This window comes from Oncorhynchus gorbuscha, unplaced genomic scaffold (assembly GCF_021184085.1).
Source record: "Oncorhynchus gorbuscha isolate QuinsamMale2020 ecotype Even-year unplaced genomic scaffold, OgorEven_v1.0 Un_scaffold_1102, whole genome shotgun sequence".
Lineage (NCBI taxonomy): Eukaryota > Metazoa > Chordata > Actinopteri > Salmoniformes > Salmonidae > Oncorhynchus > Oncorhynchus gorbuscha.
In genome coordinates, this window is record NW_025745984.1 from 20,596 (window position 1) to 32,500 (window position 11,905).

The window sequence follows — 11,905 nt, forward strand, 5'->3', positions numbered from 1 at the left end:
GATGGTAGTGGATGGTGATGTGTGATGAGTGGTGGTGGTGGAGTGATGGTAGTGGTGTGATGGTGGGAGTGTGATGGTAGTGGTGTGATGGTGGTGGTGTGGTGGTGTGTGGTGTAGTGTGATGGTGGTGGTGTGATGGTAGTGGTGTGATGGTAGTGTGATGGTGGTGGTGTGATGGTGGTGGTGTGTGATGGTGGTGGTGTGATGGTAGTGGTGTGTGATGTGATGTGATGGTGGTGGTGTGATGGTAGTGGTGTGATGATGGTGGATGGTGTGATGGTAGTGGTGTAATGGTGGTGGTGTGATGGTGGTGGTGTGATGGTAGTGGTGTGTGATGGTGGTGGTGTGATGGTGGATGGTGGTGGTGTGATGGTAGTGGGTGATGGTGGTGGTGGAGGTGTGATGTAGTGGTGGATGGTAGTGGTGTGGTGGTGGTGTGATGGTGGTGGTGTGATGGTGTGATGGTGGTGGTGTGATGGTGGTGGTGTGATGGTAGTGGTGTGATGGTAGTGGTGTGGTGGTGGTGGTGTGATGGTGGTGGTGATGGTAGTGGTGTGATGGTAGTGGTGTGATGGTAGTGGTGTGATGGTGGTGGTGTGATGGTGTGATGGTGGTGGTGTGATGGGTGGTGGTGGTGGTGTGATGGTGTGCTGATGGCAGATGGTGTGATGGTGGTGTGATGGTGATGGTGGTGGTGTGAGATAGTAGTGGTGTGGTGGTGTGTGGTGTGATGGTGGTGGTGTGATGGTGTGATGGTAGGTGGTGGTAGTGGTGTGATGGTGGTGGTAGTGTGATGTGTAGTGGTGTGATGGGTGGTGTGATGGTGGAGGTGGTGATGGTGGAGGTGTGATGGTAGTGGTGTGATGTTGGTGGTGTGATGGTGTGATGGTGTGATAGTAGGTGTGATGGTGGTGGTGTGATGGTGGAGGTGTGATGGGTAGTGGTGTGATGGTGGTGGTGTGAATGTGGTGGTGTGATGGTGGTAAACGGTGTACCTTGATGGCCTTGAGTGGTGTGATGGTGGAGGTGTGATAGTAGTGGTGTGATGGTTGTGCTGGTGGTGGTGTGAGATGGTAGTGGTGTGATGGTGGTGGTGTGATGGTGTAGAGAGATGGTAGTGGTGTGGTGGTGGTGGTGTGATGGTGTGATGGTGGCAGTGATGGTTTGATGGTAGTGGTGTGATGGTGTGCTGGTGGAGAGTGTGAGATGACAGTGGTGTGATGACAGAGACAGGGAGAGATGGTGGTGGTTGAGACAGATGTGACAGGACAGGGGTGGTGGAGAGTGGGAGAGGTGTGATGGTGGTGGTGACAGGATGGTGTGATGGTAGTGGTGTGATGGAGAGAGAGAGAGACAGGGGAGAGAGAGGTGTGATGGTGGAGGTGTGATGGTGGAGGTGTGATGGTAGTGGTGTGATGGTGGTGGTGTGATGGTGGAGGTGTGATAGACAGTGGTGTGATGGTGGAGGGGACAGGTGATGGTGGAGGACAGGTGATAGTAGTGGTGTGATGGTGGTAGTCTGACACAGAGAAGAGACAGAGAGGAAGTCTGGAGACTGACACCAGGAAAGGGAGAGGAGAGACAGGGGGAGAGAGGAGGAGAGAGAGACAGGGGAGAGAGAGAGAGAGAGAGACAGGAGACAGGACAGGAGACAGAGAGAGAGGGCAGGAGACCAAGGAGAGAGATCAGGGAGAGAGAGAGAGAGACAGGAGCTGTGGGAGGAGACAGAGAGAGACAGGAGAGAGGGTTGTCATGGAGACAGGATTGAGACACCTTCTGAGAGGGTTTGAGACAGAGACAGGGGGACCTACATCAGGGAGAGAGAGACAGGGAGAGAGAGAGACAGGGGAGACAGAGAGAGACAGGAGACAGAGAGAGACAGGAGACAGAGAGAGACAGGGAGACAGAGAGAGACCAAGAGAGAGACAGGGAGAGAGAGAGAGACAGGGAGAGAGAGAGACAGGGAGAGAGAGAGAGACAGGGAGAGAGACAGGAGACAGAGAGAGAGAGAGAGAGACAGGGGGAGAGAGAGAGAGAGAGAGACAGAGAGACAGGGGGAGAGAGAGAGAGAGAGACAGGAGAGACAGAGAGGAGACAGGAGAGAGAGAGGAGAGAGAGACAGGGGAGAGAGAGAGAGACAGGGAGAGAGAGAGAGACAGGGGAGAGAGAGAGAGAGACAGGAGAGAGAGAGACGGGGAGAGAGAGAGAGAGAGAGAGAGAGACAGGGAGACAGAGAGAGACAGAGACAGGGAGAGACAGGAGAGAGAGAGAGAGACAGGGGAGAGAGAGAGAGAGACAGGAGACAGAGAGAGACAAGAGACAGGAGAGAGAGAGAGACAGAGAGAGACAGGGAGACAGAGAGAGACAGGGGGAGAGAGAGACAGGGAGAGAGAGAGAGAGGGGAGAGAGAGAGAGAGAAGGGAGAGAGAGAGAGACAGGAGACAGAGAGACAGGAGACAGAGAGACAGGAGAGAGACAGAGAGAGAGAGACAGGGGAGAGAGAGAGAGAGACAGAGAGAGAGAGAGAGACAGGGGAGAGACAGAGAGAGTGAGACAGAGAGAGACAGGAGACAGAGAGAGACAGGAGAGAGAGAGAGAGACAGGAGACAGAGAGAGACAGGGAGAGAGAGAGAGACAGGGGGGAGAGAGAGAGACAGGAGACAGAGAGAGACAGGAGACAGGAGAGACAGGAGACAGAGACAGGGAGAGAGAGAGAGACAGGGGAGAGAGAGAGAGAGACAGGGGGAGAGAGAGAGAGACAGGGGAGAGAGGGAGAGAGAGAGAGAGAGAGAGAGGGAGACAGAGACAGAGAGAGACAGGGGAGAGAGAGAGACAGGGGAGAGAGAGAGAGACAGGAGAGAGAGAGAGACAGGGGAGAGAGAGAGACAGGAGAGAGAGAGAGACAGGAGACAGAGAGAGAGACAGAGACAGGAGAGAGAGACAGGGAGAGAGAGAGAGACAGGGAGAGAGAGAGACAGGGAGAGAGAGAGACAGGAGACAGGAGAGACAGGGAGAGAGAGAGAGAGACAGAGGGAGAGAGAGAGAGAGACAGGGGGAGAGAGAGACAGGGGAGAGAGGAGACAGGGAGAGACAGAGACAGGGAGAGAGAGAGACAGAGGGAGAGAGAGAGACAGAGAGAGAGAGAGACAGGGAGAGAGAGAGAGAGACAGGAGACAGAGAGAGACAGAGACAGAGAGAGACAGGAGACAGAGAGAGACAGGAGACAGAGAGAGACAGGGGAGACAGAGAGAGACAGGAGACAGAGAGACAGAGAGACAGGGGAGAGAGACAGAGACAGGGGAGAGAGAGAGACAGGGGGAGACAGAGAGAGACAGGGGAGAGAGAGAGAGAGACAGGGGAGAGAGAGAGAGACAGGGGGAGAGAGAGAGACAGGGAGACAGAGAGAGACAGGAGAGAGAGAGACAGGGAGAGAGAGAGAGACAGGAGAGAGAGAGACAGGGGGAGAGAGAGAGACAGGGGAGAGAGAGAGAGACAGGAGACAGAGAGAGAGAGACAGGAGACAAAGGGAGAAAGAGACAGGAGACAGGAGACAGAGACAGGGAGAGACATAGAGAGAGACAGGGGAGGGAGAGACAGGGGAGAGAGAGAGAGAGACAGGGGGAGAGAGAGAGACAGGAGGGAGAGAGAGAGAGAGACAGGGGAGAGAGAGAGAGACAGGGGGAGAGAGAGAGACAGGGGGAGAGAGAGAGACAGACAGGAGAGAGAGAGAGGGAGAGAGAGAGACAGGGGAGAGAGAGAGAGACAGGGAGAGAGAGAGACAGGAGACAGAGAGAGACAGGAGACAGGGAGACAGAGAGAGAGAGAGAGACAGAGAGACAGGAGACAGAGAGAGACAGGAGACAGGGAGAGAGAGAGACAGGGGAGAGAGAGAGAGAGAGACAGGGGAGAGAGAGAGAGACAGGGGGGAGAGAGAGAGACAGGGGAGACAGGAGACAGGGGGAGAGAGAGAGAGACAGGGGAGAGAGAGAGAGACAGGGACAGAGAGAGAGAGACAAGAGAGAGACAGGAGACAGGAGACAGAGAGACAGGGAGACATAGAGAGAGACAGGGGAGAGAGAGAGACAGGGGAGACAGAGAGAGAGAGAGAGAGAGAGACAGGGGGAGAGAGAGAGACAGGGAGAGAGAGAGAGAGACAGGGAGAGAGAGAGAGAGACAGAGAGAGAGAGAGAGACAGGGGAGAGAGAGAGAGACAGGGGAGAGAGAGAGAGAGACAGGAGACAGGGAGACGGGAGAGAGAGAGACAGGGGGAGAGAGAGAGAGAGACAGGAGAGAGAGACAGGGGAGAGACAGAGAGAGAGACAGGGGAGAGAGAGAGAGACAGGGGGAGAGAGAGAGAGGAGAGAGAGAGAGAGAGAGAGACGGGGGAGAGAGAGACAGGGGAGAGAGAGAGAGAGACAGGGGAGAGAGAGAGAGACAGGAGGAGAGAGAGAGAGAGACAGACAGGAGAGAGAGAGAGAGGAGACAGAGAGAGAGAGAGAGAGAGAGACGGGGAGAGAGACAGGGGAGAGAGAGAGACGGGGGAGAGAGAGAGAGGGGAGAGAGAGAGAAGAGAGACGGGAGAGAGAGAGAGAGAGAGAGAGAGAGAGAGAGAGGGAGAGAGAGAGAGACAGGGGGGAGAGAGACGGGGAGAGAGAGAGACGGGGGGAGAGAGAGAGAGAGAGAGAGAGAGAGGGGAGAGAGAGAGAGAGAGAGACGGGGGGGAGAGAGAGAGAGACGGGGGGAGAGAGAGAGAGAGACGGGGGAGAGAGAGAGAGAGACGGGGAGAGAGAGGGAGAGAGAGACAGGGGAGACGGGGAGAGAGAGAGAGAGACGGGGAGAGAGAGAGAGAGACGGGGGAGAGAGAGAGAGAGACGGGGAGAGAGAGACGGGGGGAGAGAGAGAGAGAGACGGGGAGAGAGAGAGAGAGACGGGGGAGAGAGGGAGACGGGGGAGAGAGAGAGAGAGACGGGGAGGGGAGAGAGAGAGAGAGACGGGGGGAGAGACGGGGAGAGAGAGAGAGACGGGGAGGGAGGGGAGAGAGAGAGAGAGAGACGGGGGAGAGAGAGAGAGAGAGAGACGGGGAGAGAGAGAGAGACGGGGAGAGAGAGAGAGACGGGGAGAGAGAGAGACGGGGAGACCGCACAAGAGGCATGTTGGACACAAAGCAGACACGGGCTGATGATCTAGTACATCATGGTTCTACAGTCAGTCTAGGTGTTGCTGTCGTGTCGTCAGGTGTCGCTGTCGTGTCGTCAGGTGTCGCTGCCGTGTCGTCAGGTGTTGCTGCTGTGTCGTGTCGTCAGGTGTCGCTGCTGTGTCGTGTCGTCAGGTGTCGCTGCTGTGTCGTGTCGCCAGGTGTTGCTGCTGTGTCGTCAGGTGTTGCTGTCGTGTCGTCAGGTGTCGCTGTCGTGTCGTCAGGTGTTGCTGCTGTGTCGTCAGGTGTCGCTGCTGTGTCGTGTCGTCAGGTGTTGCTGCTGTGTCGTCAGGTGTTGCTGTCGTGTCGTCAGGTGTTGCTGCTGTGTCGTCAGGTGTTGCTGCTGTGTCGTGTCGTCAGGTGTCGCTGCTGTGTCGTGTCGTCAGGTGTCGCTGCTGTGTCGTGTCGTCAGGTGTTGCTGCTGTGTCGTCAGGTGTTGCTGCTGTGTCGTCAGGTGTCGCTGCTGTGTCGTCAGGTGTCGCTGCTGTGTCGTCAGGTGTTGCTGCCGTGTCGTCAGGTGTTGCTGCCGTGTCGTCAGGTGTTGCTGCTGTGTCATGTCGTCAGGTGTTGCTGCTGTGTCATCAGGTGTTGCTGCTGTGTCATCAGGTGTTGCTGCTGTGTCGTCAGGTGTTGCTGTCGTGTCGTCAGGTGTTGCTGCTGTGTCATCAGGTGTTGCTGCTGTGTCGTGTCGTCAGGTGTTGCTGCTGTGTCGTGTCGTCAGGTGTTGCTGCTGTGTCGCCAGGTGTTGCTGCTGTGTCGTGTCGTCAGGTGTTGCTGCTGTGTCGTCAGGTGTTGCTGCTGTGTCGTGTCGTCAGGTGTTGCTGCTGTGTCGTCAGGTGTTGCTGCTGTGTCGTGTCGTCAGGTGTTGCTGTCGTGTCGTCAGGTGTTGCTGCTGTGTCGTGTCGTCAGGTGTTGCTGTCGTGTCGTCAGGTGTTGCTGCTGTGACGTGTCGTCAGGTGTTGCTGCTGTGTCGTGTCGTCAGGTGTTGCTGCTGTGTCGTGGTCGTCAGGTGTTGCTGCTGTGTCGCCAGGTGTTGCTGCTGTGTCGCGGTCGCCAGGTGTTGCTGCTGTGTCGTCAGGTGTTGCTGCTGTGTCGTGTCGTCAGGTGTTGCTGCTGTGTCGTCAGGTGTTGCTGTCGTGTCGTCAGGTGTCGCTGTCGTGTCGTCAGGTGTCGCTGCTGTGTCGTGTCGTCAGGTGTCGCTGCTGTGTCGTGTCGTCAGGTGTCGCTGCTGTGTCGTCAGGTGTCGCTGCTGTGTCGTCAGGTGTCGCTGCTGTGTCGTGTCGTCAGGTGTTGCTGCTGTGTCGTCAGGTGTTGCTGCTGTGTCGTCAGGTGTCGCTGCTGTGTCGTCAGGTGTTGCTGCTGTGTGTGTCGTCAGGTGTCGCTGCTGTGTCGTCAGGTGTCGCTGCTGTGTCGTGTCGTCAGGTGTTGCTGTCGTGTCGTCAGGTGTTGCTGCTGTGTCGTCAGGTGTTGCTGTCGTGTCGTCAGGTGTCGCTGCTGTGTCGTCAGGTGTCGCTGCTGTGTCGTCAGGTGTCGCTGCTGTGTCGTCAGGTGTCGCTGCTGTGTCGTCAGGTGTTGCTGCTGTGTCGTCAGGTGTTGCTGCTGTGTCGTGTCGTCAGGTGTCGCTGCTGTGTCGTGTCGTCAGGTGTTGCTGTCGTGTCGTCAGGTGTTGCTGCTGTGTCGTCAGGTGTCGCTGCTGTGTCGTCAGGTGTTGCTGCTGTGTCGTCAGGTGTCGCTGCTGTGTCGTCAGGTGTCGCTGCTGTGTCGTCAGGTGTCGCTGCTGTGTCATCAGGTGTTGCTGCTGTGTCGTCAGGTGTCGCTGCTGTGTCGTCAGGTGTCGCTGCTGTGTCGTGTCGTCAGGTGTCGCTGCTGTGTCGTGTCGTCAGGTGTCGCTGCTGTGTCGTCAGGTGTCGCTGCTGTGTCGTGTCGTCAGGTGTTGCTGCCGTGTCGTCAGGTGTTGCTGCCGTGTCGTCAGGTGTTGCTGCTGTGTCATGTCGTCAGGTGTTGCTGCTGTGTCATCAGGTGTTGCTGCTGTGTCATCAGGTGTTGCTGCTGTGTCGTCAGGTGTTGCTGTCGTGTCGTCAGGTGTTGCTGCTGTGTCGTCAGGTGTTGCTGCTGTGTCGTGTCGTCAGGTGTTGCTGCTGTGTCGTCAGGTGTTGCTGCTGTGTCGTGTCGTCAGGTGTTGCTGCTGTGTCGTCAGGTGTTGCTGCTGTGTCGTCAGGTGTTGCTGCTGTGTCGTCAGGTGTTGCTGTCGTGTCGTCAGGTGTTGCTGTCGTGTCGTCAGGTGTTGCTGCTGTGTCGTGTCGTCAGGTGTTGCTGCTGTGTCGTCAGGTGTTGCTGTCGTGTCGTCAGGTGTCGCTGCTGTGTCGTCAGGTGTCGCTGCTGTGTCGTGTCGTCAGGTGTCGCTGCTGTGTCGTCAGGTGTCGCTGCTGTGTCGTCAGGTGTCGCTGCTGTGTCGTGTCGTCAGGTGTTGCTGTCGTGTCGTCAGGTGTTGCTGCTGTGTCGTCAGGTGTCGCTGCTGTGTCGTGTCGTCAGGTGTTGCTGTCGTGTCGTCAGGTGTTGCTGCTGTGTCGTCAGGTGTCGCTGCTGTGTCGTCAGGAGTCGCTGCTGTGTCGTGTCGTCAGGTGTCGCTGCTGTGTCGTCAGGTGTCGCTGCTGTGTCGTGTCGTCAGGTGTTGCTGTCGTGTCGTCAGGTGTTGCTGCTGTGTCGTCAGGTGTTGCTGTCGTGTCGTCAGGTGTCGCTGCTGTGTCGTCAGGTGTCGCTGCTGTGTCGTCAGGTGTCGCTGCTGTGTCGTCAGGTGTCGCTGCTGTGTCGTCAGGTGTCGCTGCTGTGTCGTCAGGTGTCGCTGCTGTGTCGTCAGGTGTCGCTGCTGTGTCGTCAGGTGTCGCTGCTGTGTCGTGTCGTCAGGTGTTGCTGTCGTGTCGTCAGGTGTTGCTGCTGTGTCGTGTCGTCAGGTGTTGCTGCTGTGTCGTGTCGTCAGGTGTTGCTGCTGTGTCGTGTCGTCAGGTGTTGCTGCCGTGTCGTCAGGTGTTGCTGCTGTGTCGTCAGGTGTTGCTGCTGTGTCGTCAGGTGTTGCTGCCGTGTCGTCAGGTGTTGCTGCTGTGTCGTCAGGTGTTGCTTTCGTGTCGTCAGGTGTTGCTGCTGTGTCGTCAGGTGTTGCTGTCGTGTCGTCAGGTGTTGCTGTCGTGTCGTGTCGTCAGGTGTTGCTGCCGTGTCGTCAGGTGTTGCTGTCGTGTCGTGTCGTCAGGTGTTGCTGCCGTGTCGTCAGGTGTTGCTGCCGTGTCGTCAGGTGTTGCTGCCGTGTCGTCAGGTGTTGCTGCCGTGTCGTCAGGTGTTGCTGTCGTGTCGTCAGGTGTTGCTGTCGTGTCGTCAGGTGTTGCTGCTGTGTCGTCAGGTGTTGTTGTCGTGTCGTCAGGTGTTGCTGTGTTGCCGTGTTGTCGTCTAGGTCTCTTTCATGTTGTGTTGTCTCGTTGTGATGTGTGTGGTGTCCTACATGTGTGTGTTATAGTTTTAAATAACTATTTCTATTTTCCCAGACCCCGCAGGAGGCAGTCATTGTAAATTAGAATTTGTTCTTAACTCGACTTTAGTTCAAATAAAAGGTTAAAATAAATAAAAATGTAAAAAAGGTGAGTTATAGTTTTACACACACACAGGACAGTTTATTAGGTACACTGTTCCATTCACCAGAATGGATCGCTCCTCCAGACACACACAGGACAGTTTATTAGGTACACCGTCCCATTCACCATAATGGATCGCTACCACAGACAGTGGGTCACGTGGTCGTAGCTTGTTATATAAAGCAGGCAGACAGGCATCGAGGCAATCAGTTACTGGTCCATCGGACGTTAGAACGGGGGGAAAAAACGAGCGACCTTGAGCGTGGTACGATCGTCGGTGCCGGGCGCTCCAGTATCTCAGAAACGTCTGGACTTCCTGGGACTTTCACACGTCTGAAGTGTCTGAGGGTTTACAGAGAACGACTAACGTCCAGTCAGCTGTCCTGTGGGTGGAGACTGCTCGTTGAGGAGAGAACGACTAACACCCAGTCAGCTGTCCTGTGGGTGGAGACTGCTCGTTGAGGAGGGAACGACTAACACCCAGTCAGCAGCTGTGGGTGGAGACTGCTCGTTGAGGAGAGAACGACTAACACCCAGTCAGCTGCTGTGGGTGGAGACTGCTCGTTGAGGAGAGAACGACTAACACCCAGTCCTGTGGGTGGAGACTGCTCGTTGAGGAGAGAACGACTAACACCCAGTCACCTGTCCTGTGGGTGGAGACTGCTCGTTGAGGAGAGAACGACTAACACCCAGTCAGCGGCTGTGGGTGGAGACTGCTCGTTGAGGAGAGAACGACTAACACCCAGTCAGCTGTCCTGTGGGTGGAGACTGCTCGTTGAGGAGAGAACGACTAACACCCAGTCAGCTGTCCTGTGGGTGGAGACTGCTCGTTGAGGAGAGAACGACTAACACCCAGTCAGCTGTCCTGTGGGTGGAGACTGCTCGTTGAGGAGAGAACGACTAACACCCAGTCAGCTGTCCTGTGGGTGGAGACTGCTCGTTGAGGAGGGAACGACTAACACCCAGTCAGCAGCTGTGGGTGGAGACTGCTCGTTGAGGAGAGAATGACTAACACCCAGTCAGCTGCTGTGGGTGGAGACTGCTCGTTGAGGAGAGAACGACTAACACCCAGTCCTGTGGGTGGAGACTGCTCGTTGAGGAGAGAACGACTAACACCCAGTCACCTGTCCTGTGGGTGGAGACTGCTCGTTGAGGAGAGAACGACTAACACCCAGTCAGCTGTCCTGTGGGTGGAGACTGCTCGTTGAGGAGAGAACGACTAACACCCAGTCAGCTGTCCTGTGGGTGGAGACTGCTCGTTGAGGAGGGAACGACTAACACCCAGTCAGCAGCTGTGGGTGGAGACTGCTCGTTGAGGAGAGAACGACTAACACCCAGTCAGCTGCTGTGGGTGGAGACTGCTCGTTGAGGAGAGAACGACTAACACCCAGTCCTGTGGGTGGAGACTGCTCGTTGAGGAGAGAACGACTAACACCCAGTCACCTGTCCTGTGGGTGGAGACTGCTCGTTGAGGAGAGAACGACTAACACCCAGTCAGCGGCTGTGGGTGGAGACTGCTCGTTGAGGAGAGAACGACTAACACCCAGTCAGCTGTCCTGTGGGTGGAGACTGCTCGTTGAGGAGAGAACGACTAACACCCAGTCAGCTGTCCTGTGGGTGGAGACTGCTCGTTGAGGAGAGAACGACTAACACCCAGTCAGCTGTCCTGTGGGTGGAGACTGCTCGTTGAGGAGAGAACGACTAACACCCAGTCAGCTGTCCTGTGGGTGGAGACTGCTCGTTGAGGAGGGAACGACTAACACCCAGTCAGCAGCTGTGGGTGGAGACTGCTCGTTGAGGAGAGAACGACTAACACCCAGTCAGCTGCTGTGGGTGGAGACTGCTCGTTGAGGAGAGAACGACTAACACCCAGTCCTGTGGGTGGAGACTGCTCGTTGAGGAGAGAACGACTAACACCCAGTCACCTGTCCTGTGGGTGGAGACTGCTCGTTGAGGAGAGAACGACTAACACCCAGTCAGCTGTCCTGTGGGTGGAGACTGCTCGTTGAGGAGAGAACGACTAACACCCAGTCAGCTGTCCTGTGGGTGGAGACTGCTCGTTGAGGAGAGAACGACTAACACCCAGTCAGCGGCTGTCCTGTGGGTGGAGACTGCTCGTTGAGGAGAGAACTACTAACACCCAGTCCTGTGGGTGGAGACTGCTCGTTGAGGAGAGAACGACAAACACCCAGTCCTGTGGGTGGAGACTGCTCGTTGAGGAGAGAACGACTAACACCCAGTCCTGTGGGTGAAGACTGCTCGTTGTGGAGAGAACGACTAACACCCAGTCAGCTGTCCTGTGGGTGGAGACTGCTCGTTGAGGAGAGAACGACTAACACCCAGTCAGCTGTCCTGTGGGTGGAGACTGCTCGTTGAGGAGAGAACGACTAACACCCAGTCAGCGGCTGTCCTGTGGGTGGAGACTGCTCGTTGAGGAGAGAACTACTAACACCCAGTAAAGTGGGTGGAGACTGCTCGTTGAGGAGAGAACGACAAACACCCAGTCCTGTGGGTGGAGACTGCTCGTTGAGGAGAGAACGACAAACACCCAGTCCTGTGGGTGGAGACTGCTCGTTGAGGAGAGAACGACTAACACCCAGTCCTGTGGGTGAAGACTGCTCGTTGAGGAGAGAACGACTAACACCCAGTCAGCTGTCCTGTGGGTGGAGACTGCTCGTTGAGGAGAGAACGACTAACACCCAGTCAGCTGTCCTGTGGGTGGAGACTGCTCGTTGAGGAGAGAACGACTAACACCCAGTCCTGTGGGTGGAGACTGCTCGTTGAGGAGAGAACGACTAACACCCAGTCCTGTGGGTGGAGACTGCTCGTTGAGGAGAGAACGACTAACACCCAGTCCTGTGGGTGGAGACTGCTCGTTGAGGAGAGAACGACTAACACCCAGTCCTGTGGGTGGAGACTGCTCGTTGAGGAGGTTCAAGGAGGCAGAGACAGAATTTGGCGTTGGGGAGTCCATTGCTCAGATCCTGCCTGGTGTCACCGGTACAGGCTGATGGCAGTGGTGTAATGGTGTGGGGAATGTTTTATACCCCGAAGAAGTCAGGCTGTTCTGGAGGCAAAGGTGGGTCCGACT

The 11,905-nt window shown here is 56.3% G+C and overlaps 1 protein-coding gene across 1 annotated transcript in view; it reads right to left on the reverse strand.

Moving 5' to 3' along the window:
• LOC124021411 (E3 ubiquitin-protein ligase TRAF7-like) overlaps positions 1-11,905 on the reverse strand; it is a 65,911-nt gene that overhangs the window by 15,796 nt on the left and 38,210 nt on the right. The window contains exon 23 of the mRNA XM_046336601.1: positions 996-1,004. Within this exon, the coding sequence (XP_046192557.1) occupies positions 996-1,004 (9 nt within the window). The remainder of the gene's footprint in view (positions 1-995; positions 1,005-11,905) is intronic.